The 26,795-nt window shown below is 45.4% G+C and overlaps 1 protein-coding gene across 1 annotated transcript in view; it reads left to right on the top strand.

Moving 5' to 3' along the window:
* Positions 1 to 18,301, top strand: part of XXYLT1 (xyloside xylosyltransferase 1) — a gene marked incomplete at its 5' end in the record, with an annotated part of 213,020 nt that extends 194,719 nt beyond the window's left edge. The window contains one exon of the mRNA XM_029069642.1: positions 16,421 to 18,301. Coding sequence (XP_028925475.1) covers positions 16,421 to 16,817 — 397 coding nt within the window. The remainder of the gene's footprint in view (positions 1 to 16,420) is intronic.
* Between the last annotated feature and the right edge of the window lie 8,494 nt (positions 18,302 to 26,795).

Raw genomic sequence — 26,795 nt, 5'->3', positions numbered from 1 at the left:
TCAGCAGATGAGGGGCATTAGAGCCAGGATTAGAACCCAGGTCTTCTGACTCTCAGGCTTATGCTCTTTCCACTAGGCCCTGCTGCTTCTCTTCAAATATTCTTTAAAATTTTTTTAAGTTGATGCTATAATTGGCTGTAACCCAAGTAAGAAGGTGATCAATGACTCTTGTTACTCAAAACCATTTAGTGGTTTATTCCTCCTTTCCTGATTTTTATTTTTCTTTAAAAACACCTTAGGATCCTGGAACAGGGAGGACAAAGTTTGGAATGCTTTTTTTTATGATTTTAGGGTTTACTATATGCCAGGCACTGTTCTAAACACTGGGGTAGATACAAGGTAATCAAGTTAAGATACAATCCCTGTCCCACATAGGACTTGATGGCTAAATTGGAGAGAGGATTAAATCCCCATTTTGCAGATGAGGTGACTGAGGCACAGAGAAGTGAAGTGACTTGCCTAAGGTTACAAAGCAGGCAAGTGGTGAAGCTGAGATTAAAACCCGAGTCTTCTGACTCCCAGGCCCCTTGCTCTATCCACTAAACCATGCTGCTTCTCATTTGGACATCAGCTCTAGACTCCCAGGCCAGAGATAGCCCACCTGCTTGGTCCTTGCCCAGATCCTTGAGTTACCCCGGTGTGACTGATCAAGTTGTATCACAGTAAGAAAAGTTAGAAGACTTTAATTTCACTTACAAGAAGGCCAGAGGAATGCTTAGCTCCCATAAGGGATCACTCTATTCCTTGGCGTCCATTAGAGTTGTAGAGGCTGCTCTGCACAAGGCCAAATTAGAATTAATTTAACATTTATAAAATCATGGGTTCTTTTTCATGTTTCTTTTCTCCCTGAGGCCAAAAAATTCTGGAGTTAAAAATCCAATTTCCTGTCCTCTTTTCTGTCATGTAAAAAGAATATAGAGTCAGCGGCCCTGCATGCCGGTTGTGATAAGATACCTGGTTGTCATGAGTGAGTGGTAACTGGCTATTATGCATCCAGAGAGCAATTTCGGTTATAATCTCTTTCTGGAAGGACAGACCGTTCTTAATTTCCTTGCCCCTCTCCTCACTCCCCCATCTGAGGTCCGGCAACTTAGATCCTAGATCCAAAAGCCCCCAAATCTTTTTTAGAGCAGCATGGTAATTTGGGAGAAGGTATTTTATTATTGCTTGCTTACTTTAGGATTAATCAATTAATCAATTGTATTTTATTTTTCATTCATTTTATGGAATTTGTTCAGCGACTTGCCAGGCACTGTACTAACCACTGGGGCAGATACAAGTTAACCTGGACACAGTCTACGTTCATTCAGTTCATTCAGTCGTATTTATTGAGTGCTTACTGTGTGAAGAGCACTGTACTAAGCACTTGGAAGAGTACAGTGTAGCAGACAGATTCCCTGCCCACAATGACCTTACAGTCTGGAGTCCCTCATGGGGTTCCTAATCTTAATCTTCATTTTACAGATGAGGTAACTGAGGCATAGAGAAGTGAAGCGACTTGTCCGGAGTCACACAGCAGACAAGTGGCAGAGCCAGAATTGGAACCCAAGTCCTGTTGACTCCACTATTTCTCATATGTTGAGCACTTCCTGTGTGCAGAGCATTGTACTGAGCACTTGGAAAAGTACAATATAAGGGAGTTGGAAGACACGTTTCCTTCCCATAAAGAGTTTACAGCCTACAGAGGAGCTTACAGTCTAGGATGGTGAATTCTCCTTGGAATCTGCTAACGATTGCCTTTCAACTTCTTTGCCCACAAACCTGCTAATGAAGAAAGACCTTGCTAATCCCTTTCAAAAAATCTGAGGAGTCTGTCTTCCATTCCCAAGAATACATCTGAAGTTGAATGAAATAGTGGATTTTCCTGATAACGCAACACATTTAAACGTTCACTGTTAGGGCCCACCAGAAACTGTCGAGTAGCCTCTAAACTGTAAGATCATCCTTTCGACTGTAAAGCTCGTTATGGGCAGGGAATGTGTCTGTTTATTGTTCTGTTGAACTCTCCCAAGCATTTAGCACAGTGCTCTGCACACAATAAGCACTCAATAAGTACGATTGACTGGCTGACTTTAGCTAGACTGATTGCCCTGATTGTAAGGAGAATGGTAATGAGTCCGATTCTCTCAGTGCCTAGGTTTATGCCTTGCCAATGAATTGGGCACTTTGGAGAGATTAATAACTTTTTCATCCCTAGGGACATATTTATTTTATTGTAACAGAGTACTCTAATGGTTGGAAAGAGTCGATGTTTGTTTATCTCCAAGAGCCTAGCTTATACTAGGGACTAACTAAGTGCTATTAAATGCATTGTTAAGAAGAGTCCCACTGGAATCCACGTTAGCCTCATGGAAATACCTAGGGACAGATGCCTTGGTAGTTTTAGCTAAGAGAACATTGTCCACACTTGTGTAACGTGTGGAGTTGTGGAGCTGTCCTGGGATCCAGGAGCTGAGGTAAGCCACGGCTCTGATTTTGAACCTGGTTTGGAAGAGCAGGCCTTATTCCAGTCTCGGCCCAATCAGTCAATTGGTTGATCAATGGTAGTAGTTGAGGGGCCCGACAGCTCTTCCACAATTCTGGACAAATTTGTCTGTCTGGTCTTTGACATGCAATCCTGGCAATGCTTTGCCAGATGCCTTTAAGCAAATTACTGCAATCTTCTAGATTCCAGTTTTTCCCTCCATTACCTAAGGAGAGTTACAGGCAAACATATAAAGTTAGACACTGGAGACTAACTTAGCTTCATCGTGCTCTCTGATTATTTATCATTATTATTATTAAAGTGCTTACTGTGTGCCAAGCACTGTACTAAGCGCAGAGGTAATTCCTCTCTCTCTTTCAACCCACACTCTTCAATCTATCACTAAATCCTGTCCCGTCAGTTCAACCTCCACAGTGTTCCCCTCTCCCTCAGCCACCGTGTCCACGTCTGCAATGTATTTATTTCTAGTAACATCTGTGTCGCCCTCTAGACTATAAACTTGTTGTGGGCAGGTCGATCAGTTTGGATAAGTTGATGAGGTTGGACAGAGACGCTGTCCCACATGGGGCTCGTAGTCCATCTAGGAGGGAATTGGATTTAATCCCCATTTTACAGATGAGGTAATTGAAGCACGGAGAAGTGACGTGACTTGTTCAAGGTCACACAGCAGACATGTGGCAAAGGCAGGATTAGAACTCAGGTCCTCTGATTCCCAGGTCCATGCTCTTTCCACTAGGCCCTGCTGCTTCTCATGCTTTCTCATATGCCTCTCCTACCCCTACACTCCCCCCCTTTCCCTTCCCTTTGTGGGAGAAAAGCAAAGCTAGACACTTTAGTTTTTTGGACAACACCTGGCCTGACCTCATTCCCGTGGGATCTGGCAGCTACAAGTCAGCATCTGGTTTTAACTATATGATCAGGAAGAAAACGCAAGAGGTGAGGGGTTGGACTTTTGCGAGTTTAGCTATGTGTGTTGCCTTTGTGGGAGTGGGATCTTTGAGAATCACTTGACCCAATCAATCAATCAGTGGTATCTGTTGGGCATGTATTATGTGCAGAGCACTTAGGAGAGTACGATATGACACTATAACAGAGTTAGTAGACATGTTCCCTGCCCACAACAAGTTTATAGTCTAGAGGACGAGACAGACGTTACTAGAAATAAATAAATTGCAAGTGTGGATATGGTGGCTGAGGGAGAGGGGAATATTGTGGAGGTTGAACTGACAGGATTTAGTGATAGATTGAATAGTGTGGGTTGAAAGAGAGAGAGGAATCAAGGATGATGCCAAGGTTACAGGCCTGTGAGACAGGAAGGGTGGTCTTGCCCTTGCTCAAACACCACTTCCTCCCCAGCCCCCATGACCTGCCTCATGGAGTCATCTGGGCTAAGGGGTCACTTAAAGAGTCTTAGTAAACTGTTGAAGCTGGCACAACTTAAATATGTGGTGCTCACCGTTCCAAGCACTAAATTGCTGAGGCGCTTATTATATAAAGACAATGTTTTGTTTCCACACAAATTTACAATGCTTAGAAATGTGCTAGGAAATTGAAACAAGCTTTCTCGGTGCAGTGAAAATGTGGAAGTAGTATTACTAATACTATTTATTCATTGCTTACTGGGTGCCGAGCACTGCCCTAAACATTGGGAGAGGTTAGAGATTTGGGTGTTGCTGACTGTGATGGGCCTGGGTTCTAACCCTGGCTCTGCCGCTTGTCTGCTGTGTGACCTTGGGCAAGTCACTTCACTCCTCAGTGCCTCAGGTACCTCATCTGTAGAATGGAGGTGAAGACTGTGAGCCCTCTGAGGGACAGAGACTGTGTCCAACCCAATTACCTTGTATCTAGTCCAGAATTTAGAATGGTGCTTGGCACTTAGTAAGCGCTTAACAAGTATCACAATTATTATTACTAGAGGGAGCTCTGGTAGAAAGTTGAGAGAATTCTAGCCCTTCCCTCTGCCCCCTGTCATTACCCCTGGTTCTTTGGGGTGGGAGAAGGGGACAGTTTGTCCTCCCCTCACTAGTCCTTTTTGCCCTACTTCTGGCCTGTCCAGGGTGTCATGGGCTGTGCGGGGGTGAGGGATGGAGAGGTAGGAGACCCCATCCCCTGAGCAGCCTCCATCACATCGGGTGACTCCAGCAGGGAAGTGGAGAGGAGCATACCCGATTCACCCTCTACAACTACACAAATATACATCTGGGGATTGGGCTTGGGAGAAGGGCACAGTGAGAAGCAATGTGACCCAGTGGAAAGAGCAGGGGCCTAGGAGTCAGAGGACCTGGCTTCTAATTCCATCCCTGCCTACTGCTTGCCGGGTGCCATTGGACAGATCACTTATAGAAGCAGCATGGCTTAGTGGAAGGAGCACGGGCTTGGGAGTCAGAGGACGTGGGTTCTAATCACTGTTCCGCCACTTTTCTGCTATTTGACCTTAGGTAAGCCACTTAACTTCTCTGTGCCTCAGTTACCTCATTTGTAAAATGGGGATTAAGTCTGTGAGCCCCACATATCTACCCCAGCACTTAGAACAGTGCTTAGTATTATTATTATTCTTTAGCTGCTCTGCACCTCAGTTTTCTCAACTGTAAAATCAGGATTAAGCACTGACAGACAGTGACTCTCCTCACCTCCAAAACCTTACTGAAGGCACATCTACTCCATGAGGCCTTTCCTGACTAAGCCCTCAATTCCTTTTATCTTACTCCCTTCTGCGTCACCCTGACTTGCTCCCTTCATTCATCCGTCCTCAGCCCCATGGCACTTATGTGCATCTGTAATTTGATTTATGTATATTAATGTAAGCTTGTTGTGGGCAGGCAATGTGTTTATTTTTGTATTATACCCTCCCAAGCGTTTAGTTCAGTGCCCTGCACACAGTAAGTGCTCAATAAATATGAATGATTGATTGACTGTCCTTCTTCATTCTTGGACTGTGAGACCCATGCAGGACAGACACTGTGTCTGACTTAACCTGTACCCACCCCAGTGCTTAGAATAGTGTTTGACACATAATAAGCACCTAACAAATGCCATTAAAAAAAGAGAAAACAGCATGACTTATCCATTGTATATCCATGTGGGGAGTCCCAGGAAGCAGAGTCTGACTGGCTGAGCAACCTTGTTAGTGGCTGAATAGACAAAAAATGGGGAGAACGTGCTCTATGACGATGATGATGATGATGATGATGATGATAATGGTATTTGTTAAGCATTTACTATATGTCCAACACTATTCTAAGTGCTGGGTTAGATACAAGTTAATCGGGTTGGATATCTTCCCTGTCCTGCATGGGGCTCACAGTCTTAATCCCCGTTTTATAGATGAGGTAACTGAGGCACAGAGAAATTGACTTGCTCAAAGTCACACAGCAGACAAGTGGAGGAGCCAGGATTATTAGAACCCTGGTCTTTCAGTCTCCCAGACCCTTGGTCCATCCATTAGGCCACACTATTTCTCATCGTGCCCTTCTCTAAAGCCCAACCCTCTGAGAAGTATGTCTCTCTATGCTCTGAGAGAAGAGCAGCTAGTAAACCCTGGCTGTAGTAGCAAGGCTACTAAATTCCTCCAGAAGTTATTCATTCATTCATTCATTCAATAGTATTTATTGAGCGCTTACTATGTGCAGAGCACTGTACTACGCGCTTGGGATGAACAAGTCGGCAACAGATAGAGACAGTCCCTGCCGTTTGACGGGCTTACGGTCTGATCGGGGGAGACGGACAGACGAGAACGATGGCGATAAACAGCGTCAAGGGGAAGAACATCTCGTAAAAACAATGGCAACTAAATAGAATCGAGGCGATGTACAATTCATTAACAAAATAAATAGGGTAACGAAAATATATACAGTCGAGCGGACGAGTACAGTGCTGTGGGGATGGGAAGGCAGAGGTGGAGGAGCAGAGGGAAAAGGGGAAAATGAGGCTTTAGCTGCGGAGAGGTAAAGGGGGGATGGCAGAGGGAGTAGAGGGGGGAAGAGGAGCTCAGTCTGGGAACGCCTCTTGGAGGAGGTGATTTTTAAGTAGGGTTTTGAAGAGGGAAAGAGAATCAGTTTGGCGGAGGTGAGGAGGGAGGGCGTTCCGGGACCGCGGGAGGACGTGACCCGGGGGTCGACGGCGGGATGGGCGAGACCGAGGGACGGCGAGGAGGTGGGCGGCAGAGGAGCGGAGCGTGCGGGGTGGGCGGTAGAAAGAGAGAAGGGAGGAGAGGTAGGAAGGGGCAAGGTGATGGAGAGCCTCGAAGCCTAGAGTGAGGAGTTTTTGTTTGGAGCGGAGGTCGATAGGCAACCACTGGAGTTGTTTAAGAAGGGGAGTGACATGCCCAGATCGTTTCTGCAGGAAGATGAGCCGGGCAGCGGAGTGAAGAATAGACCGGAGCGGGGCGAGAGAGGAGGAAGGGAGGTCAGAGAGAAGGCTGACACAGTAGTCTAGCCGGGATATAACGAGAGCCCGTAATAGGAAGGTAGCCGTTTGGGTGGAGAGGAAAGGGCGGATCTTGGCGATATTGTAGAGGTGAAACCGGCAGGTCTTGGTAACGGTCTTGGTAACGGATAGGATGTGTGGGGTGAACGAGAGGGACGAGTCAAGGATGACACCGAGATTGCGGGCCTGAGAGACGGGAAGGATGGTCGTGCCATCCACGGTGATAGAGAATAGAAGAGAGAGATAGAGAATAGAGAGATAGAAGTTAGACAATGAAGGCCTTAAATCTGCTGACAAACTGGGTTTGATCATGAGAATTGAAGTCATGTCAAACAAGCAGGGCACTCTGAGGGGCCCCCCGGCCAGCTTCCTCTCTTTCTCTTTGCACACCATGGGAATCCCCTCTTGGGGAGGACCCTGAGCCCACGCTCCAGGGTAACGGTTTCCCCGTCGGGATCAGAGCAAGCCAGCATGGTAAGGAGGTAGCCTTCCAATGACAATGGGGATGAATCCCTCAGGGAAAATCTGCAAAACAGATGCTTTTCCATCACCAGAAAAACAAAGTAAATCATCTGTGGCGTCTTAATTCTGTAGAGTTTACGTTCTCAATCTCGAGGGAGAACTTTTCCACCCCATTAATTTCCAGTTGTGGCTCCATCTCCATGTGCCGTCTCTGGAGTGTCATGGCAACTGCATGTTCCAACCAGTCAGTGTGTCCAGTGCGCAAATGAAGACATTTTAAAATGCCACCTAAGATGCTACAGATCCAGAGTAGCTGTAGATATGAAAGTCTCGCAAAGGGAAATTGTAAAGTGGGGATTGAGACTGTGAGCCCCAGGTGGGTCAGGTACAACCTGGTTGATTACCTTGTATCTGCCCCAGCACTTTAAACAATTCTTGGCACATAGTAAGCTCTTAGCAAATACCCCATTTATTATTGCTATTATTAGTAATAAATAGAAATGATTGATTGATTAAATGTCATAGAGAGAATGGTGAATTTTAGGGCTGGAGTGGCAAACTAGTAAGAAATTCAAATTATCTTTACCCCATCTGCTTTTTAGTAATTTTCCCCAGCATTTAGTACCGGGCTCTGCCTAATGCTCAATACTATTGGCATTAATGCTTAATATGCTTAATACTATTACTCCAACTACTGTCTGAAGAGATACAAATACATAGAGGCCATTCAATTTATAGACAAAAAGGGAATTGCATGATTTCATTATTCGTTTGCCTGGAAACAGCAGGGAAACCAAATGTTCTTAACATCCCTTCCAACCCTAAGGGTCATCGTCACTCTGGATTTGGGATTTGGGGCATGTGTCCCCTCAGTCTCCCACTTCATTCGTGAAGAAAATGTCTCCTGTCCGTACTCTGTAAACACAGTGCTCTGTTTGTTTACTTCCTGTCGCTCACATGTAAAAACACACATACTCACACCCTCGTAATCTGGAAAGTGCTTGAAATGATAAAAAAGAACCCGTGTTTTCGATCTCTCCTTCGAACTGGAGTCTGGAAGGAAATGACCTGGGGCACAGTCCCAGAGCACTTTGACCCCTTCCAAAAGGGAAGGGAAAAAAGCATCCGTGGCTTTGAAGCAATACTTTGGATCGGATGGAAACATGTCCACGAGTGCCTTTCTCTTCCAGTCCAGCAGAGGGAAATCAATCAGTCAATCCATGGTATTTATTATTTATTGAGCGCTTACTATGTGCAGAGCACTGTACTAAGCACTTGGGAGAGTATGGTACAACAGAATTAGCAGATAACATGCTTAAAAGGGGAGACCAACATTAATAAAAATAAATAATTTGTAATGTAGAATTTAAAGTGCTGTGGGGTTGAGCGTTTGCTCCATTTTTTCACCACCCCTCTTAGCCCCACAGCACTTAGGTGCATAACCATAATTTATTTATTTATATTAATGTCTGTCTCCCTCTCTAGGCTGTAAGCTCAATGTGGGCAGGAAATGTGCCTGTTCTGTTCTACTCTCCCAAGTGCTTAATACAGTGCTCTGCACCCATTAAGCGCTCAATAAATACGATTGACTGACTGACAATATCAAAAGCCCAAAAGTCACAGATCCAAGTGCAGAGACCGCGCAGAAGGGGAAGCGGGGAGACCGGAGCATTTGAGGTCTGGAAGCCAGGATTTAAAAACATGGAATTCTTTTTCCTTGCAGGTCCTTTCTTGACTTCACCTTTGAACTCTGACATCTGCGACCCCGAGCTGTTGCAGTGGTTATACTAAGAGGGGGAGTGAGTCCGTTAAGCTCTGCACACTATAAGCGCTCAATAAATACGATCGAATGAACGAATGAGCTTACAAACCTGCAACAAAGAGTTTAGGGGCGTGCCTAAAAGACGGTTTGATAAAGGGGGGTTGCTAGAAGCTCCGGATTTGGATGTTGGGGGGCAAGTCTGGGCGACGCCTGGAGGCACCAGCACAAAGCCCAGACTCTGTGGTTTCTGTCTTCTCCCCGGGCAACGGCCACTCAACCCCAAAGTGGGGCAGGGCTGTGGAGACCAGGTGGATGGGGTTTAAACTGGCAAACCAGGAAAGCAAATCCCCTCAAAGCCTGACGGGGACAATGTCAGAATCCCAGATTACACTTTCTTGCTGCTTCCAGAGAGACATATGCTCTTTGACTCTCCAGATTCTGAACACTATAGCATTGTTCATGTCATTGTTGATCCCGTGAACTTAACCAGAAAACCTGGTCTGATGCTAGGAGGATTTTTTTAGGGGGAAAAAATGAATGGGGCGTTTGAATTCCTTAATCATGGGGAGGAGTCAATTTCTCGCACCCCTTCAGGGCCCTTGAACCCATTTAGGGTGTTCCTACCTGCCTGAGAAGCAGCATGACGTAGTGGATAGAACATGGGCCTGGGAGTCAGAATGTCAGGGGTTCTAATCCCAGCTCCCTGACTGGTCTGTGTGACCTTGGGCAGGTCACTTCACTTCTCTGTGCCTCAGTTACCTCATCTGTAAAATGGGGATTGAGACTGTGAGCCCCACATGGGACAGGGACTGTGGCCAACCCAATTTGCTTATTTCCATCCCAGCACTTAGTACAGTGCCTGGCACATAGTAAGTGCTTAGCAAATGCCACAATTATAATTATTATTACCTTACAGTGCGCAAACACTCTAAAGTAACTGAAATGGTTCATTCCCTCTAGCAGGGGCCATTTTCCTACCTTCTCTCTCTCTTTTTTTTTAAATGGTACTGGTTAAGTACTTACTATGTACCAGGCATTGTACTAAGCACTGGGGTAAATGTGAACTAATAAGGTTGGGTATAGTCCAAAGTCTTAAACCCCATTTTCCAGATGAGGTAACTGAGGCCCAGAAAAGTGAAGTGACTTGCCCCAGATCACACAGCAGACAAATTAGAACCCAGGCCCCGGCTCTTTCCACTAGGCCCCGCTGCTTCTCGCCAGCAGAGTCAGGCTGTGCTTTGAGATTAATAACCTCAAGGGGGTGACCTGTGTTTCCATAAGGGCCCAGCACCCCAAAACGCACGTAGCTATTGAAAACCAAAAGTCTTTCTGTAGATATGTCCTCTTTGACCCTTCCCGTCTTCCCGAATCCCAGCTGGAGACAGGAAGGGCTGCAGGACGTATTAGAAAGGGCTGCCTTGGGTATCGCCACATGGGAGTCCGATTTACTAGTTAAGAAGGGGGTTGTCTCACTTTGCTACCCACTCATCCTCCCACCCACATTCCTTTTGTTCCTTCCTGAGGAAGCATTTCTGTTCTCATTTCCTTCAAGGAGAATTGGGTTCCACGTCGGATTAGCAGGGCCAAACTGGGATGATCCCTATTTCACCTCCTCACGGAGCCAACTCTCAATCTCCATGTGGGGGAGTGACATTGCCAAAAAGAAAAGGCCCGGTCTCTAATCGCCAGAGTTTCCAAAACGCTAAACCAGCCTGCGGTGAACAGAAGACGCAGAGTCTGTCTGAGGGGTTAGCGGTTCCTTTGGAGAGGACATTTCTTGGCTTTGGGGTGTGGAAGGGGCTCCTGGGGTTCAGAGTCACCTAAACCGTGGAGGAACCAGGAATGGGTCTGCTCATTGGTGTATTGTCCTCTCCCAAGCGCTTAGTACAGTGCTCTGCACACAGTAAGCACTCAATAAATATGGTTGACTGACTTAATCGAGAAGCCGCATGGGGTAGCAGATAGAGCATGACCTGGGAGTCAAAAGGTCATGGGTTCTAATCCCGGCTCCTCCACTTGTCTGCTTTGTGACCTTGGGCAAATCACTTTATTCACCCATTCATTCAGTCATATTTATTGAGCACTTAGCTGTGTGCAGAGCACTGTACTAAGCACTTGGAAAGTACAATTTGGCAACAGATAGAGACAATCCCTACTCAACAAGGGGTTCACAGTCTAGAAACTTTACTTCTCTGAGCCTCAGTTCCCTCATCTGGAAAATGGGGATTGAGACTGTGAGCCTCATGTGGGACAGGGACTGTGTTCAGCTCGATATGCTTGTATCCACCCCAGCGCTTAGTGCAATGCCTGGCACATAGTAAGTGGTTAACAAATGCCATCATCATTATCATTATGATTATTATCAGTTATACAGGTGGTGAGAAGAGTGGATTTGTCTGCCCCCAAAACATATCGCAGTTGTAACCAAACTCAGGTCATTCTGGGTCCCAGAGCCCAAGTCCATATGAATTCCCACATATAGCAGCCCTCCTCCTCCCTCTCCTTCCTCCCTACCTCCTTTCCCCTCTCCTCACATTCCGGAAGTCCATCCAGGGATAGGACAAGCTGTACTGATTGGTCATGTAGCATCTTAATTCCAAAATGGTCACGCAACAAGTTGCAGCCATGAAAATGGTCAGCATTGGTTAGAGTTGCAAAAAAATGGCCCTGCCAATATGATGATGGTAATTCATCCATTCATTTGTTTCTTCACTCATATTTATTGAGCACTTATCGTGTGCAAAGCACTGTACTAAGCACTCAGGAGAGTACAGTGTAACAATAGACACATTCCCTGTCCACAACAAGATTAATATTTGTTAAGTGCCTACAACATGCTGAGCACTGTTCTAAGCGCTAGGGTAGATACAAGTAATCAGATTGGCCACAATCCCTGTCCCTCATGGAATTCACAATCTTGTGAGGAGAGAGAACAGGGAATTATGCAATATATAGTTGTGTAGCTGTCGTGTGGGGAGAGAAAATGAAAAGTCCTGCTGGCTCAGGTTGAGAGAGATGAATGTGGTTGGGGTAAACAAGGCTCTGTGGCCAGCATTCTCACCTTCCCTCATCCTGGTCAGTTTCTGTAGTGGAAAGTGTTGGGGCAGTGGGGCACAGAAAATGGTCAGCCCGCCTCCTCCCTCCTTCTTCCCTCCCTCCACCCCCACCCACTTTCTCCAGCTCCTTCCGCTGCCCTCCCCATTTCTTGCTTCTTTTTCCCTCTCCTCTTCCCAACAGAGCGGGGACAATCGAGAGAGCCCATAAAGCTGGGCCTTTTTCCAAGGTGTTTGCCATCAATCAGTGATATTTACTGAGCGCCTTCTGGGTGCAGAGCACTGTCCTAACTGCCTTGGAAAGTACAATACAGTAGGGTTGGTAAATGTGATCCCTGCTCACAAGGAACTTTCAGTCTACAGTCCCTGCCATGGCTCTCACAAACTGAAACAACCGATTTTTAAAAAAGAAATGCCCGTATGGTTCATCTTCAAAGCCACTGTTACACAACTGTTGGATCATCCAAAAATTGTTGCCCAACCACATTTTGCAGTCAGTCAGTTGTATTTATTGATCACTTACTGTGTGCAGAACACTGTACTGAGCACTTGGGAGAAGACAATATGCCAATAGAACAGATACATTCCCTGCCCACAACAAACTTACTGCCGGTCTTAAGACACCATTTCTCATAATAATAATAATCATGGCATCTATTAAACGCTGAAGTGGATAGAAGAGAATCAGATCAGAGTCTCTGTCCCACCCAAGGCTCACAATCTAACCATTGTAGATGGGCAGTGAGGTAGTGGAAGGGAAGGAAGAGTTTGCAGGGCCTGAGCTGTTTCCTGTTGTATTCTCCCAAGCGCTTAGCACACTGCTCTGCACACAATAAATGCTCAGTAAATACAATTGCCTGGCTGACTGACTGGCTAAATCACTGAGATGGATGGCACCTGGAGCAATCATCTCCAGGCTAGGGGAATACCAAAATCATTCAGGAAAGATGGTGCCCATTCTCTCCCTAAGTAGCCCATACCACTGTTTGATCACCCTGAGAGTTGTGAAATCCTTTCTTATGTTTGACCATGTCTTTTTGTGTTGCAATTGAAGACCAATGTTTCTCGTATGTTTATCTGGGGAGCTGAACAATATCACCTCAGCTTTAAAGGATCTCTCCTACTGCAACAACTGACCGTTTTCTGACCTGACAACCATTTGTTTCATTACTTTTCAAGCCCTAGAACTGGTCTTATAAGTATTTATCATTGCCTCAACTATGTGTTTAGGTAATATAACAATCACAAAATTGTTTCTGCACACCCAGTCAATCCTGGAATAGCTTTGGGTGCAGTAAATGACAGAGCCGGGATTAGAACGCAGGTCATCTAACTTCTAAGCCCGGGCACTTTCCGCTAGGCCACACTGTTTCTCTCTGACCCAGGTCAAAGAGGCTTCTCCATTCTAGGAGACAGGAGCCAATGGTCTGCCCTTAGCTCTTAGTACAGTGCTTTGCCCACAATAAGTGCTCAATAAATACGATCGAATGAATGAATAACCTCCTCCGCTTCACGGCATGGATTTTTGACAAGCTTCAGTGGACATTCTGTTGACGGTTGATGACTGAAGAGTATGACTGAACATTAGTTGGGTTTGCTGTGCACACAGTCAGCTCTCAATAAATACCATTCATTGATTGTTTCACAAACACTTGAACTTCAGGCGTTTCATTGTGATTGAGTATTCCAAAGGGAACAGGGGCAGATAACACTACCCGGCTGGGAAAGGGCATTTGGGTCCTCCTGAACAGTAGCGGGGAGGCGTATCTGTGACCCATCTTGGTGACGATAAGGGAAGTGAGAGATGAAGAGGGGTGTGAAGAACCCCTCACCATCTAGTCCTTGCTCAGTCCCTCCTTTCTACCTGAAATTCCCGCCCCCTTAATATCTGCCAGCTCACTCCCCCATCTTCAAAGCCCTGCTGAAATCACATCTCTTTTCATTCATTCAGTCGCGTTTAGTAGGTACTTACTGTGTACAAAACACTGTGCTAAGCAATTGGGAGAGTACAATATAACAATAAGCAGACGTATTCCCTGCCCACACAATCTTAAAGTCTAGAGGGGGAGTCAGACATTAACGATGAATTACAGATATATAAATAAATTACAGATATCTCTTTCAGGAAGCCTTCTCTGACTGACTTCCCATCTCCCCACCCTGTTCTCCCTCCTGCATCACCTGTGCATTTAAGTCCACATCCTCTAAGCTCTTAGCTACTCACCCCACCCTACACAGCACTTATATGCATATCCTTCTTCTACGTCTAATTTATTTTAATATCTGTCTCCCTAACTATGTTGTAGATGAGGGCAGGGATCATGTCTCCCGATTCTGTTATACTCTCCCAAGTGCTTAGTACAGTGTTCTAAATAGAATGTACACTCAATAAATGTGAATGATCGTTTCATTCAATCGTATTTATTGAGAGTTTACTGATTGGTTGGAGAGCTGGGTCAATCAAGCCTAGGAAGACCCCCTGATCCTGACAGCAGCTCTGAGCATTGGAGAAACATAAGGGAGGCTCCAACTGGTAAGAATTTTGAAATCTGCTGCAGATGATCCACAAAATAGGTCTTTCACTTGGACAGTTGGTTATTGATAAACTTAACCTGAAGCCACATCTTCAATCCAACAATCCGTCGTCTTTATTGAGTGTTTACTGTGTGCAGAGCACTGTACTGAGCGCTTGGGAGACTTCAGTGTAACCGAACTGGTAGACATGTTCCCTGCCCGCGAGGAGATCACAGTCTAGAGGGGAAGGCAGTTATTAATATAAGTAAATGAATTCTGGTTATAGTCATAAGACCTGTGGGGCTGAGGGTGGGGTAAATAAAGGGTACAGTTAATAGATTTGAGCTGTAAATCTGTAATCAATTAACTGGATTGGGAGCCAAGAGAGGTCGAATAATCAGTTTCCCCACTGTACTTAAATCCCTCTGCGTTCATATCACTACAGACACTTGGGAGATAAGCAATGGAGGCTTGATTTCACCTTGTATGTTTTTTGGGAAAAGGGCAGTTATACTCCATTTGTCTTATAAGCGAGCCACTGCACCATTAAGAACAATGCGCCTGTTTATTTCATTTATAATGAGCCCTGTCAAACCATTCGTTATATATAAGAGGGGGGAGATATTTCTACCTTGGCAGGAACAGAAAGATCGATTACTCGCACGATTTGTGAACTGGAAGATGAGATCTATCGTACTGAGATTGAGAATTTCTGTTTTCCCTCCGACTATCTCTGAAACTGTTGTTGTGAGAGAGTCAGTAACTTGGCAGTCCCAGTGGTGGTGGGGTTTTAAGAGAGGTTTCTCTTTCTGTCTCGGCCCCCGCTCCTCTCTGTGGGGACGTCGGCCGGCCAGGTGGAGTAGGATTTCCGATCAGTGAAGCATCCCATTGTTTCGGCCGAGAAACCCGAACCTACTGAGTGAAACAAAGAAAGTGGCGGGTTACCAGGGCTTGAAACTTGTGGAAGGTCCACTGGCCTGTGTGCCGGGAAGCCAGGTGGATAGTGCTGCTGTTAATCGTAATGACGTGGAACTGTAACTGTCTCTAAGGGGAGGATATCCGTGTTTCATGCAGAAAAGACCAATGTTTGACATGCATGTGTTGCAGAGGGGTTGGCCTGCCCAACCTACCATTCGCTCCCTAGGGGAACAATAGAGTTGGGCGTTCTTGATCCTGGGGGGTGTTTGCAGGGGAGGCGGGTCTCCTTTCATGAGGGACAGAAATGTTTAGTTTTAATCTGTTTCTATTGATTTCTTGATTGGTGATTGTAAGCAGAGGGTGAAAAGCCCTAAATAGGTTTTTCTTTTTGGCCATTTCCAATGGAGAATAATTTACTAGGCAAGCTTGTCACCAGGCGCTGTTTATTCAGTAATTTTGCCTACATGCTTCCATGGCTGGTCCTTGATTAATCTCTCTCTCCTCTCTCCCCCCCCCCCCCTTCCTCTCTCTCTCCTCTGCTTTTTTCTTCTTTCTCTCTCTCCCTCTTCTTTCTCTCTCCTCTCTCTGCTCTTTCCTTCTTTTTCTCTCTCAATCTTCCTTCTCCCTCTATTTCTCTTTCTCCCTCCCCCTCATTCTCTCTTCTCTCTACCTCTCCCTCCCTCTCTCTCCCTTTCTTGCCCTCCTCTCTCCATCTCTCTGTGTCTCCATCTCTCTTTCTCGCTCTCCCCCCGCCCCCTTTGTCTCCCTCTTCCCCTCTCTCTTTCTCTGCCACCTTCCCAGGCACACATTTTGGCAGTTCCGGCAAGAGAACCCAAAGACGAGGGTGGGTGACCCTCCTCCCGACGGGTTGCCCGGCTTCAACAGCGGGGTGATGTTGCTGGACCTGGAGGCCATGCGCCAGTCCCAGCTCTACAACCAGTTGCTGGAACCCGCCCGGATCCAACAGCTGACCGAGAAGTACCACTTCAGAGGCCACCTAGGGGACCAGGATTTCTTCACCATGATCGGCATGGAGCACCCGGAGCTCTTCCACGTCCTGGACTGCACGTGGAACCGACAGCTCTGCACCTGGTGGAAGGACCATGGCTACAGCGACGTCTTCGATGCCTACTTCCGGTGTGACGGCCAGGTCAAGGTCTACCACGGGAACTGCAACACGCCCATTCCCGAGGACTAGGGCCGCATCCGGCCTTTCCCTTCTGGACTCGCGGTCGGCCCTGGGACTCCCGGTTTCTTCAGGAAGAGGAGTCAGAGGGAACCTGGCTCGGGCCACCGGGGATTTCGCCTCCCGCAGCCTGGGATGCTCTGCCAGTCGGCTTATAGAAGCCCCTCGGCCAGTCGGTTTCCAGAAGCCCTTCGGGTACTCCAAGGTCTGTGCCCACGGGAATTGAGGCACTTTACGGACCTGCCATCCAGCTGACACTTCTTATAAGTGCCACGCCACAGGCTACTCCTTCTGATGGTGACAATACTTTACACAGAGCTTGACATTCCAGAGGGGAAAATGGCTATTTATTTTAGCTCCCAAAGATGGGCCAATCATTCCTCTCCTCTTTCCTTCTCCCCAAAAGGCAGCATTGCTTCATTTAGTTCCCTGTTTCTCAAAAATGAAAGGATAAACGGAGGAGCCATTCCTCTAAAGGAAGGTCTGCATATAAACTAGCTATTCTTGAACCCCAGTTCAGCTGCTTTCCAACACCAAAGAGATGAATGCATTACCATCCTGTCTCTTTGAATTGCCTATATTGTCATAGGAGTCAAAACTTTCATTTTAGTCATCATTCTTTTAGCTTTTTGTTTCCAAACAAAACTCCAAAATATAAGACCACAGATTTGTCAGCGTTGAATTGCACAGCTGAAGCCGTGGGTGAAAAAAGGGGTTTTTTTGTGGTTTGGTTTGGTTTGTGGTTTTTTTTGGGGGGGGGGTGCTTGGGGGGGTTCCTACCATGACTGAGAAATGCAGCCAATAAACAACGCTGGGCAACATGATGATTTATGTCATCCATTCTTTGAACACGGATTAACTGCATGAAAATTCCGATCCAAATAATCTCTCATTTTATATGAGTGTATATATGACATGTTTTTCACATGCTTTACTTTCAGGATTGAAATTTGAGCAGTGCTATGGGGGAATTTTGAAATGTGGTAGAATCCATTTGAAGTATTTCACCTAAAGGGAAGAATAGATTGCTTCCTAGCAGTTAGTAGATAAACCTATTCCTGCCACTTATAAAAGTTTTCGTCTTTTTTTTAACTCCAAATTTAAAACTTCCATGTTAGATGTAGCAGTTTCCTTCCAGCTTCTCTGATCAAAACTGGATTTTCTGGACTTATCATGAATCAATTTAGTATTAGTAGTGCTAATAAGAATAATTATAATGATGATAATATTTGCTAAGTGCTTACTATGTGCCAGGAACTGTACTAAGCAAGCACTGGGGTAGTTACAATCTAAACTGATCAGATACCATCCCTGTCCCACATCAGACACACTGTCTGATACCGAGAGAAGTCCAAACGATGAGTCACCCATCGTCTTCAGAATGGAGAACAAAGTTAAATGGATCAGGAAACTCCATAGAGAACCCCATAAAAGCCTGGATCTATCATTACTAATACCGTTATTTTTTTATTAACAATAAAGGGCTTTATACTTACTTTCTCCACCCACTTGGTCTCTGCTTGTGTGCAAAGCCTACCTGGTATACAAGAACACCTTTTAAAAGACAGAGTTGCTTTTTCTTTATGGGCCTTAAATCAAAGTTTGGAGAACCCTTTTCAAGAGAAAATCTGGGAACAGGAAATTGGCCAGAACAGAAAAGCAAATGTCGTTCACTAGCTGCGTAAGAAATGCTATAGAGTGGGGGGGCAGGTGCAGGGTAACGTTGATACTATACAATCTGTGTTAAAATGTATGGTTTGGAGCTCTGATAGAGTAGGAGGAGGAGGAGGAGGAGAATAGCAGCAGCATCTATTAAATTGACTACTGGGTGCTCTGCCATGTACCTGCTGTGTGACCTCAGGCAAGTCGCGTAACTCCTCTGTGCCTCAGTTCCTTCATCTGCAAAATAATAATAATAATAATAATAATAGCTATGGTATTTAAGTGCTTACTGGGTGTCAGGCTAAGCGCTGGGGTGGATACAAGCAAATCAAGTTGGAAACAGTCCCTGTTCCACGTGGGGCTCACAGTCTCAATTCCCAATTTACAGATGAAGTAACTGGGGTACCGAGAAGTGAAGTGACTTACCTGAGGTCACACAGCAGACAAGTGGCAAGAGCCAGGATTAGAACCCATGACCTTTTGACTCGCAGGCCCGTGCTCTATCCATTATGCCATGCTGCTTCTCTAAAATAAGAAGTCAATATTGTTCTCCCTCCTACTTAGACTGTGAGCTCCATGTGGGACCTGATTATCATCTATCTACCCAATGGTTAGTACAGTGCTTGGCACATAGTAAGCACTTAACAACTATTATTATTGTTATTAATGCATTCTATTGAGTGCTTGGGAAGTGGCACATTCCCTACCCACAAGGAGCTTACCCTCTAATGGGACACACCTAGATAAAAGTATTTACAAGTAGAGTAATCAAGATAAATGATTGAATGTATAAAGGAATAAATAAATGCCACACATCCTATCCATGCATGTGTCTGTGTGCATGTTTGCAAGCACATATATGCATTTATAGAAATATAAAGCAGAGCTATAGGATCTAAATACTACTTAGTACTACATATTCACATGATAGGGTGTGGACTTTCTCCAAACTCAGATATCACAAGATAATTTCAGTAGGGATGTATCGTCAAGAAAGCTACATTTGCTCCAGGAGCTGCTTTAAAAGCCAGATTTGGAGAAGGTTTCCAGCTTGACGGGTATGATCCCGGTGGAAGCGGCTTATGGAAAATTAATGCCAAACTCATTATTGTACCTCTGACCTTTGCTACAACTTGCTGTCAGAGCGCATCGGGGACTTGATCAATGACGGTGTTGATTTGCTGGAGCTCTCAAATAATAATAGTCAAATAACAGTAGATACTGTGTGCCAGAGACTGTACTAAATGCTGGGGGAGATACGAGTAAATCATGTTGGACACAGTCCCTGTCCCACTTGAGGCTCACAATCTAAATCCCCACTTTACAGATGAGGGAACTGAGGCCCAGAGAAGTGAAGCGATTTGCCCAAGGTCACATGGCAGTCAAGTGGTGGAGGTGGGATTAGAACCCAGGTCCTTCTGACTCCCAGGCCTGGGCTCTGGCTGCTGGATAGGATAGACTCTCTCTGAAAACTTTGGAACCCAGCAGAGAAAACTGGTCCTGGAGAAGAGGGAGTGCCAGAGACCGCAAAACGAACCTGTTCCCGATCTCGATACTCTCCCAAGCGCTTAGTACAGTGTTTTGCACACAGTAAGCACTCAATAAATATGATTGAGTGAACAAACTACAGATAACCATGAGGATTAAAAAACAACAACAACATTTGAAGTTTGCTCCTTGTCTGTACCCTGGCTAGTTATTAACAGAACCGAGAAGTGCTGTGGGCCCAGCGATCCGTTTATCTGAGGTAGATATCTGAGCTGATCTGAGAGAAGAAAATCAGAGCTGGGGCTTTTAGGAATGTAAGCTTTCTTCTTTGTTTGAAACAAAAATTCTGGGAATTGTGTTTTTCTTCAAAGAATACAGGGGATCCTGTATTTATAGCCTTACCGCATTCTGCTCATGTGGCAAAAATGTAAATACAGGGTCCTCCAGAAGAAAATGAATAGGTTGCCTTACAGCATGTAATGCTTCCTCTTTGGCTAAGGGCAAGTTCAAAGGCAAGTTTCCATTGGACTTCATATGTTTTGATCTTTCTGCCAGCTTTCAGAAGAAACACTCAGGATGATGATATCAATTAAGTGCTAAGTGCCAAGCACTGCCGTAGATACAAGATAATAAGATTGGACAAATCACCTGTCCCACACGGGACTCACAGTCTGAGGGAGAGAAAACAGGAATAGTAATAATAATAGTAATACTTGTTAAGCGCTTTATTAAGCACTGGGATAGTTACAATATCATCAGATCAGACACAATCCCAGACCCACAAAAGGATCACAGTCTTCTAAGAGATAAGGAGAACAAATGTGAACTAGTAGATAGATCATGGGCCTTGGCCGATCAGAAGTGTACAGGTTCTAATTCCACCTTGTCTGCTGGGTGACGTTGGGCAAGTCACTTCACTTCTCTGTGCCTCCGATTCCTCATCTGCAAAATGGGGATTGAGACTGTGAGCCCCATTTGGGACATGGACTGTGTCCCGACATCTTAGCTTGAATCCGAGAAGCAGCATGGATTAACGGAAAGAGCCCGGGCTTGGGAGTCAGAGGTCCTGAGTTCTAATCCCGGCTCCGCCGCTTGTCAGCTGTGTGACTTTGGGAAAGTCGCTTAACTAATCTGTGCCTCAGTTACCTCATCTGTCAAATGGGGATTAAGACTGTGAGCCCCATGTGGGGCAACCTGATTACCTTGTATCTACCCCAGCACTTAGAACAGTGCTTGGCACATAGAAGGCACTTAACAAATAGCATTATTATTGTTATTATTATTATCTACCCCAGCTCTTAGTTCAGTGCCTGGCGCACAGTATAAGTGTTTAACAAATACCATAAAAAAACTACAGTTGAGGTAACCAAGGCACAGAAGAATAACCTGTCTTGTCAAAGTCACATAAGATTCACATGGCCAAGCTGGGATTAGAACCTAGGTCCTCATACTCCCGGTCCCTGCTCTTCCCACTGGGTCACACTGTTTAAATCCCCATTTTACAAATGAGGAAATTGAGGCACACAGAAGTGACTTGCCCAAACTCACACAGCAGGCAAGTTGCAGAGCCAGGATTAGAACCCCGGTCTCCTGAATTCCAGATGGTCTAGCAGCTAGAGTACAGGCCTGGGAGCCAGTAGGACTAGGTTTCTAACCCCGGCTCCTTCGTTTGTCTGCTGTGTGACCTTGGGCAAGTCACTTCACTTCTCTGTGCCTCAGTTCCCTCATCCAAAAAAAAGGGAATTAAGGCTGTGAGCCCCAAGTGGGACAGGAACTGCACCCAAACCGATTAGATTGTCTTTACTCCAGCGGTGAGTACGGTGCTTCGCAGGTAGTAAGTGTTTAACAAATACCACACACACACACAACCACACAACCATTGAGTGAACCATGGGTATTTTTCGCTCTGCTGACAATTCTGGGTGTGGAGTCGGGGCAAACCGATGAAGGTGAGAAACTGGACCACTGGTGGACGGGAAGCTCATTAGAAGACAAAGCTGGGTCCACAACAGGGGGAGGACGTCGTTGACATTTCAGGTCGAAGGAGCCGCTGACATTGTTCCTGAGCCCTTACCCACGATTCCGGCCAACCAGGAGCAACGTCCGCCGCTGTGGTCGCTGGTCGTTGCTTCACTTGCCTTCCCCTGCCACTGCTGCTCCACTCCAAGAATGACTATACTGGGAAGTGTGTCAGTCACAGGGTTCGAAGGTCTGGGTGTGAGTATCTTGCTCTTCGTATCTCGTGGGAAGGGAACGTGTCTACCAACTCTGTTATGTTGTAGGAGTGTGAATAGCTGAATATGCCTTTGTGTATGCGTTTGTGTACGTGTCTGCCTATGAGTGTGGGTGTGTATCTTTGTGAAGGTGTGGGTGTGTGTATCTTGCTCTTTTCTCTTTGGGCCTTATTCCTTGTAGACGGAGACTGTTTCTACCAACTCTGTTGTATTCTACTCTCCTAAGTGCTTAGTATAGTGTTTTGCACACAGTAAGCACTCAATCATACCATTGCTAATCCGCTAATTCCTTTGGATTGTAGTCTCCCAAAGAGTTTAGTTCAGGGCTCTGCACACAGTAAGTGCTCAAGAGTATCACTGATTGATCGATTCTCTTTCCACCTCACTTCTCTCTCTGTTCGACCAGACCGTGAGCTCGTTGTGGGCAGGGATTGTCTCTCTTTATTGCTGCACGGTACTTTCCCAAGTGCTTAGTACGGTTCTCTGCACATAGTAAACGCTCAATAAATGTGATTGAAAGAATAAATGAATAAATGAATGAACATCTTTGCTTCTCTGACAAACATTCGTAAAAAGCATGTGTCTTTCTCAAGCTAAAATTATTTAATGGACTCTGGTAGACACACCTATTTTTGCTTGGGTTAAAGGAATCTTATACTTTCAAATGTTTTTCCTCAGCACCTCCTCTTTTGATGTATTTCTTTCTCCCACTTTCTCCCACTTTTAATTGGGGAGGACAAGAGTGCTTTTTCCCCCTCATGCGACATTGTACACTTCCTCCCCAACCCCTACACACCCCTTGCTCCGCATTTTTCCAATCACTCCTGGCCTCTAACTACTCTCTTTTGTCCAGCTAGTGGAGGAAATAGATGCAGTTTTCTCCCAGGTGGTGTTTTTCGACCCCCCTTATTATTATCATCAGTATTTTGAGTTTCTCTGAGAAAATGTTCTCCTCAAACTGCATCAGCGTCACTAGATTCTGCAGTGCAACAAACTGCATTAAGACCAGTTGAGGGTAACATTTTGCTTAGTCCGATTTCTGCTCTCATTTCTTTAATCCTTTCCTGCTATTTTTGTTCATTTGTAAGTAAACACTTCAGCAGGAAGAGGTCACCCCCATCACACAGAAGAGCCTAGAGGGAAAGGAAGTTTTAGCAGGCCGGGACAGGGGAGGAAGAGAAAAAGATGCTTGTGTGTAGAAAAGGGCGAGTTTGGCGGAGAACACACAACGGCAGGCAACGAGGAACAGCTCATCAAAGAAAGAATAATTTACTGCAGATATCGAGTCTAATGACAGTATTCATTTCATCTGCCACACTGATCTGCTTCCAAATCACAACCTACATAAAGCTGCTCGGGTTTTGGCTTGGATACCCGGGGAGGGGGAATTAATGAAAAGGAGACTCAGAACCAGAAGAAAAAGCAATATCCTTTTTTCATTATAGCTGACATTTTAAAAAAAGGAAGAAGATTAACGACCTTTGTGAAAGTGGGAGAAAGATCTATCCTGATCTAGTCAAAAACAACATCTCTAAGTGTCTGGATGCCCCTTATTTTTTGAAAATCTAATCAACAAGTAGTGCAGAAGTTATTGACCAGAAGTAGAAACCAAAGCCAGAAATCGGCATTCAACAGATGAGAAGTAGCGTCGCCTAATGGATAGAGCACGGTCCTGGGAGTCAGAAGGATCTGGGTTCTAGTTCCGGTTCCTCCTCTTGTCTGCTCAGTCACTTAACTTCTCTGTGCCTCAGTTACCTCATCAATAGAATGGGGATTAAGACTGTGAACCCCATGAGGGACAGGGACTGTGTCCAACCTGATTATCTTGTATCCACCCCAGCACTTAGAACAGTGCCTGGCACATAGTAAGCGTTTAAGAAATACCATAAAAAAACAAGCAAAAACATAGCCATTCCTTAGGTGCCTTTGTACTTAGGTCTCATAATACTTTGCCAGTGCTTTGTACGTAATAAGCATTTAATAAGTACTATTACTTCTAATACCACTCCTCTCTTAAAGCCTAGGAGACAAGCCATTTCCGACTTTGTAAGCAGACAGGCCCATTTCTATCGTTACCCCCCTCTCCCTTCCAAACTCTCTGTCTTTCGGTACATGAATATCAGGGCTTAAATTCTAAAAATAGCGTGCCAGGTGGCTCATCACCTCCACATTTGCTGCCAACTTATTTCGGATTCCTGGCATGGTGGATGAGAAAGAATGGAGGTTCCAAATGGCAGTAAGTGGCAAACTCCAAATCGCTTCCAGTTGAAGAGAAAGGGGCTGTTTAGTTTGATGAGATCTGCCGCAATATCTTTGGCCCAGTTGGTAAACCTGGTGTCTTGGTTTGATCTAGGCATCTTCACAGGTACTTTAGAGAAAACTCACAGAAGGTTGAAGGGATTGTCTCTATCTATTGCTGAATTGTACTTTCCAAGCTCTTAGTAGCTGAGAAGTAGCTGAGAAGCAGCGTGGCACAGTGGAAAGAGCACGGGCTTTGGAGTCAGGGCTCATGAGTTCGAATCCCGGCTCTGCCACTTGTCAGCTGTGTGACTGTGGGCAAGTCACTTCACTTCTCTGTGCCTCAGTGACCTCATCTGTAAAATGGGGATTAAGACTGTGAGCCCCACGTGGGACAACCTGATTCCCCTGTGTCTACCCCAGTGCTTAGAACAGTGCTCTGCACATAGTAAGCGCTTAACAAATACCAACATTATTATTATTAGTACAGTGCTCTGCACACAATAAGCACTCAATAAATACGATTGAATGAATGAATGAATGAATGAATGAATGAAGATCTCCACAGCAACGTTCACTGTGGAGCTAGGGCATGTAGAGAAGCAGTTTGGCCTAGCGGATAGAGACTGGGCCTGGAAGTCAGAAGGAGAAGGTCCTGGCTCTGCCACTTGTCTCCTGTGGTACCTTAGGCAAGTTGCTTGACCTTTCTGTGCCTCAGTTGCTCATCTGTAAAATGGGGATTAAGACTCTGAGCCTTATGTGGGACAGGGACTGTGTCCAACACCATTAGCTTGATTCTACCCCAGTGCTTAGAAGAGTATCTGGCATACAGTAAGCTCTTAACAAATACCGCTGTTACATACCATTGATGATGGTGAATAAAGGATTCAAATCTTAGTGCATGGGTGATATATAGAAGGGAGAGGGAGTAGGGGAAATGATGGCTTAGCTGGGGAAGGCCTCTTGGAGGAGATGTGATTTTAATAAGGCTTTGAAGGTGGGCGATTGTCATCTGTCAGATTTGAAGGGGAGGGAGTTCCAGGTCAGAGGCAGGATGTGGGCGAAGGGTCGGCGGTGAGATAGATGAGATCGAGGTACACTGAGTAGGTTGGCATTAGAGCAACGAAATGTGCCGGCTGGGTTGAGGTAGAAAATCGGTGAAGTAAGACAGGAGGGGGCAAGGTGATTGAGTGCTTTAATGCTGATAGTAAGCAGTTTCTGTTTGATGCGGAGGTGGATGGGCAATCATTGAAGGTTTGGCATGATGACCAAATTCTAAGACTGTTTTAGAGTGGATGTCTTATTTTGGCTGTTCTTATCCCAGTAGCAGTTCTCTCTAAATGGTTACAGAACCGTAATTGCCTGCCCTTTTGCTCTTCTAAAACGGAATACAGCTCAAATTGGCTTGTTTGGAATGTGCTTTATGTTTCTGCTTCCCTCCTGCTTCCCTTCCCCATTCTCCTAGGACATCTGCTCTCAGTCAGACCCCAGTTCCTTCTGGAAAATAGATAGGGACATGAATAAGTCTAAACTAGGACACCCCATAATGGAATAAACAACATTTTCTGTGAAATAGAAACACAACCCACGTAGGAATTTTCTTGTGAAATCAGCAGGAAGGGATGATAGCTGCATCAAATGGACTCCACACTTTCAGGGTACAGTTGTCATTGTGTTGTGTGGACTCAGTGCCCTGTACCTTAATGTTTCATATCTCATATGCCATAACTCTGGTTTCCCCCACCAGGACCTCCAAAGGCTAAGCCAATTAATAACAATAATGATAATAATAATGATACTTGTTAAGTGCTTACTATGTGCCAGGCACTGTTCTAAACCCTGGGGTAGATACAAGCTAATCAGGATGGACATAGTCCCTGTCACACATGGGACTCACAGTCTTAATCACCATTTTACAGATGAGGTCGCTGAGGCCCAGAGAAGTGAAGCGACTTGCCCAAGGTCACACAGCAGACAAGTGGTAGAGCTGGGTTTAGAACTCAGGTCCTTCCAACTCCTAAGCCCGTGTTCTATCCACTGAACCGTGCTGCTTCTCTTTTCCAGCCGTGGCATGTGGAGACCATTTCCTGGGAGTTGTTAAAGAATCCATTCAATCAGTCAATCAATCAAGCAATGGTATTTATTGAATGCTTACTGGGTGTAGAACTCTATCCTAAACACTTGGGAGAGTCCCATACAGCAGAGTCGGTAGATATTTCCCTGCCTACAAGGAGCTGACAGTCTAGAGGAGCTCTTTAAACTCTTCACATTGACGTCACGATGACCACGGAGAATTGCCCTGCAATTTTAAGTAGCTTCAATCCCTCTGGCTTCATCAGTGCCCAAATGATTTTGCTTTTCCAGTTTT

Source organism: Ornithorhynchus anatinus, chromosome 7 (genome assembly GCF_004115215.2).
Source record: "Ornithorhynchus anatinus isolate Pmale09 chromosome 7, mOrnAna1.pri.v4, whole genome shotgun sequence".
In the NCBI taxonomy this organism is placed as follows: Eukaryota; Metazoa; Chordata; class Mammalia; order Monotremata; family Ornithorhynchidae; genus Ornithorhynchus; species Ornithorhynchus anatinus.
This window is presented reverse-complemented; position numbering and strand designations above follow the sequence as displayed.